We start from the raw sequence: 4408 nt of genomic DNA on the forward strand, positions 1-4408 counted from the left end.
TAGCAAGGGGATTTAGTGGAAAGTTTTAGATCTGTTAGCTATCTTAAACTTGGTTAAGCTGGCACTAGACAGCCACGAGATGGCAAATGGACAAATTAAGATACTATTTTGGACTGGAAGAGACAAGTTAACCATCCTGCCTGTAACCTGAATGTCATATTTGACTCTAGAGACTCGCACCCAGCCTCTCTCTAAGCAGTTCCAATTCTTTCTGCATTGTATTTCTCAGTAAAGCTCTTTCCTTCATGTACATGCAACTAAAACGTTTGTTCAGGCTCCCCTCATCTCCCACCATTTCATGCCACATACTTTTCTTGGGTCAGGGCAAATGCAAATTTGCCCCATCATCTCCAGTCACAAAAACTATCTGCATACCCTGCTGTTTTGACCAGGTTTCTGGTCTCAGCAATGTCTCTACTGCCCCTTCCTTCTCTGTAACAGTAAATTCAAGCTACTGTCTTCAGTTTCAAACCCCTTCAGGACCCATCCTCACCCTACTTTCATCTCATTCAATATAGAGATTTGAGTCCCATTTTCAGTCTAGGCCATGGTGCCAGCTTTCATCATTCACTTGTTATATTTTCAAACAAAACACTTGTGCTTTCTCCTATGCTTCCCATTACACTTGAAAGAGCTCTCTGTCCTCATCACCTTCCTTTCTTCTGTTTGTAAAGCGTCTAGCACAATGGGGGTCCTGATCCAACAGTAGTAATCCTGATCACTATTATGATGATGATGAAGAAGAAAAAATGTTGAGATTTACCAAAAGAAGTTTCCGGCTTGCTGGAGACTGAAAACCCGTTTTTAAAACAACAGAAGGCAAGTGAGGTAGACCTCAAATATATTATTTTTGTTAAATGCCTTAGTATGCATTTGATTGGGATCTCTTGATTTTGGTGTGACTTCTTTTTGAAAGTGAAGTATCACAACACTACATGCTGCAGCTTCTTTCCGAAATTTGTTTTATTCCTTGACATCTTTTTTAATTAAATGCAAAATAATGCTTGTATTAAAACTGTGACAGGAAGCTACAAAAGTCAAGATCATTTTCCTCAAAATGTACAAAAAGAGGTTTTAAAAATAACAATGGCGTGAGTTATCATAGATATGTCAGGCTTAACTTTCAAATTCCCTGACTTTTGTGGGTTTGGGTCAAAATTTTACCTTTATTTAAAGGAATGTTAAAGAATGAAGATACATGAGTCAGAAATGGATGGTTTACTATTCTGAGAAGCAGCAGATTTTTAGAAAACCAATATAAACACATTTGTTAGGCTTACATGCATAATCAGGGTAATTGCATAGGCAAATGACTCACTAGAGGCCTAACTGGCCATTTGTGTGTACCCTTATATGCATGCATTCATTTACAGTAGTTGTGTGAGCAAACTGTGCAAGCGCATTTTTGACAACTATAAAAGAAAAATCAGGCCCTGAGTGTTTAGGTTTCTTTCTAGGAAAAGATAACAGGCCTCTGCCAATCCTAAACAACAGTTTTAGAAAAAGCTGAATCAGAGATAAGGCACAAAGTTTTCAGCAGAAATTTGTTTAAACAGAAGAGATTAAGAATGAGTACATACTACTTGAACTTGTCCATCTTCTCCTATTTGGTGAATCTGAACCTGCTGAGCATTAGCGAGTGCATAGTGAAGGGCTTGCGGCTGGTTCTGCTGGATCTCATTAGAAGCCGACACTGTACTTTGTGTGCCCTCTGAAAAAGAAAGAAAAAAAACCCAGCTTTTTTTATTTGCACATCTCCAGGTCAGTTGCCAGGCAATAACGTATGGCTAAAATCTGCAAAAAAAATTAATAAAACACTACAGAGAGAGTAAGCAGATGCACATCAGCAGCATTACTCTTATGCTTTGCTTGCAGCTTCCTGATTAGTCAGTCAGACTGTAGACACCATCAATACAGTTCAAAGGATGTTCTTACATTTCTGTCTCTGAAACATGACATGTAGTTAGGTTAGTTAAATTAAAATTTTCACGCAGACAAGATATGCTCAGAGAGTGGAGTCATAAGGTAAAAGGGCCATCTAAATCACAAAGCGCTTAAAATTTTCCTCAACTTGTATAATCCTCAATGCCCCAACCATCTGTTCATCATCTGCCAAACACAATCCTCCTTTGAGGCGGGGGGTAACTTTCTGCAGTGCACATACCAAATCTTACTGCTCCTCTGGAGTGTCTGAAAAAAGCTAAGAAATGAATGCCATAATTTATATATTCCCATTTAGGACCGTGTTTTAGCTGCAACACATTTAGCACCAGAACATGGAAGACCCAACCGTCCCATTCTTATGAGCAAGACATGTATCAGTGTTGTCAATTCTTGTAATTTTATTGAAAATCTTGCGATAACCGGTGGTTTCTTAAAGCTGCCTTTACTTTGTCAAGTTCTCAAGTCTTAAAAGGATTTCAGGAGAATCTCATCTTCCATCAAAAGGACTGGTGTAAATGTTTCCCCCTTAGGGTCACAGAAAAAGTATATCCTAGAACTTAAACACCAAAGGTGAAAAATAATATTTCTAAACTCAATATTTTTAATCCAGTGGCTCTACTTTTTGAAGACCGACTACATTTTTTTTAAGTTTGGGCTTCCCAAAGGAGAACACAGAAGAGGCTCAAAGTACATGTGTGTACCTAGAGACTGAGACATAGTCAATAGGTGTAAGCGCTGGCGAGTAGCCTTGCATCCTCTTAAACATACAGAGGGGAAAATGAGGGGAACTGTTTGAGGGAACCTCAGAATGCCCTGGCCTACGATGGGGACAATTAAGACTAAATACCATTCCTGAATGTCCGTTCTTTTGAGATTCAACACTACTGTAGGACGTATTTTTGAAGTTTAATTGAAATCATAATGGCTGTATGGCTCGAAGCAGCACTGTCAACCATAAGGACTGTATATAATCATGTCAAGATGGATTCAGAGAATTTTTAAACACGTTTTGTTTCCTTGATAAATGTAAACAGCTTCCTTTTTGCTATTACATTGTCACAAACAAACACTTAGGAAATTATTATAAGTCAGCATTTTAATTTGTATTTACATATTGTCTCAGTAATGACCTCTATACCAAACAGTCATATAATGAGGTCCCTTGTAATACACTGCAACATTCCATAATACAAGGCTATGAATCTGTATTATTGCAGGAAACCGTAATGAAAATATTTAGAAAATAAAATGGCACTGCACTTGCACAGTTGACAACTTCCTTGTTAATAGCTTTACGTTTATTTATTCTTTAAATAAAGACTAGATGAGCTTTACCCTCATTACAGATGACTGACAGTCTGTATATTTTCATTTCAAAATAACAAAGATAGGGGGCAGTTACTGAAAGCAAAGAAACCCTATTCCACACCAGCACACTTCCAGCACCCTAATTAACTAAATCCTCCGAGGTTTATTCTGGAAGCACAAAACGATCTGGAGCGCAAGAGTGCTCCTTGGGTAGAGCTTATCCCAGCCTGCTATCATTTTAGTTGCAATGCTCTAAAAATAGTTTATATATATTAGCATCTCTTCCCACCTACCTTGTTTTCTGAATCAACTGACACAAGATAGCAATCGTGAACTTTAAAATCTAAGCCATGAAATGGCAGACCGATTCAGTACTGCTAAGCTATCATGGAGCTATTTGTCGGAACGTTTGTTAACACTCCAAATAAGCATCTTTAATTCATTAACAGTCTGTAATGATACGCAGTGAATAAAACAGCCAACTACAGCTACCAAAGAGAAGAAAATAACAATTGTTATTGCTAATCTTTTTAAGCTGGGTTTTACTTCTGTTAGGGGCATGGGTCAGGAATGCCCTGTTGCTTCACTGTTATCCAAATTCGCAGAAAAGCCATTGCTTCAAAATACCCTCCAATGTCCTGCAGTGCCATGGGCATCAACAGTAGCATAAAAACAAAATCAGGCAGTCCTTGAATACAGCATAGTCTGCTACTGCTCCCTGAGACAGCTATAAGGTGTATTTGTGATGCCAACAGGTAATTTATTTAGAGATCTTGTGCCAGATAGTTCTCGTATGTGTAAACGGGTTTTGTCATTATGTTCAGCAAAATTAATTGGATAAACAATTCTTCCAGAAAACTCTTAACACCTTTTCCCTTGTCTCCGTGTGTTTAATTTTCATGTTATTTTCACAGAACTGATTTTCCATCATTTCTGTTTTATGAAGCTTTGAAAGCTCGCCGCAAGGCTATTAGGTAACCAGCCCTATTTTTTTAATCTTGTCCTTATAGGCCAAAATTAGTGCATCCAGTTGTGACTTCATATTTCCAGCAGGTTTTTTCAAATTTCACTGCACAGTTCAACATCTGGACAGCCCCGGTGTCCAAATACATAATCCTATATATTTAAAACAAAGATAGGGGGATATATATATATA

General features: G+C 37.9%; 1 protein-coding gene across 4 annotated transcripts in view; it reads right to left on the reverse strand.

Annotated features, from left to right (window-relative positions):
- The window catches only part of BANP (BTG3 associated nuclear protein), a 263702-nt gene that overhangs the window by 119937 nt on the left and 139357 nt on the right, over nucleotides 1–4408 (reverse strand). For all 4 annotated transcript variants that reach the window (XM_019505415.1, XM_019505413.1, XM_019505412.1 and 1 more), the window contains one exon: nucleotides 1581–1711. In XM_019505415.1, the coding sequence (XP_019360960.1) occupies nucleotides 1581–1711 (131 nt within the window). The remainder of the gene's footprint in view (nucleotides 1–1580; nucleotides 1712–4408) is intronic.

The sequence above is a fragment of the Gavialis gangeticus genome, unplaced genomic scaffold (genome assembly GCF_001723915.1).
Source record: "Gavialis gangeticus isolate Ggan-Ray unplaced genomic scaffold, GavGan_comp1, whole genome shotgun sequence".
NCBI lineage: Eukaryota > Metazoa > Chordata > Crocodylia > Gavialidae > Gavialis > Gavialis gangeticus.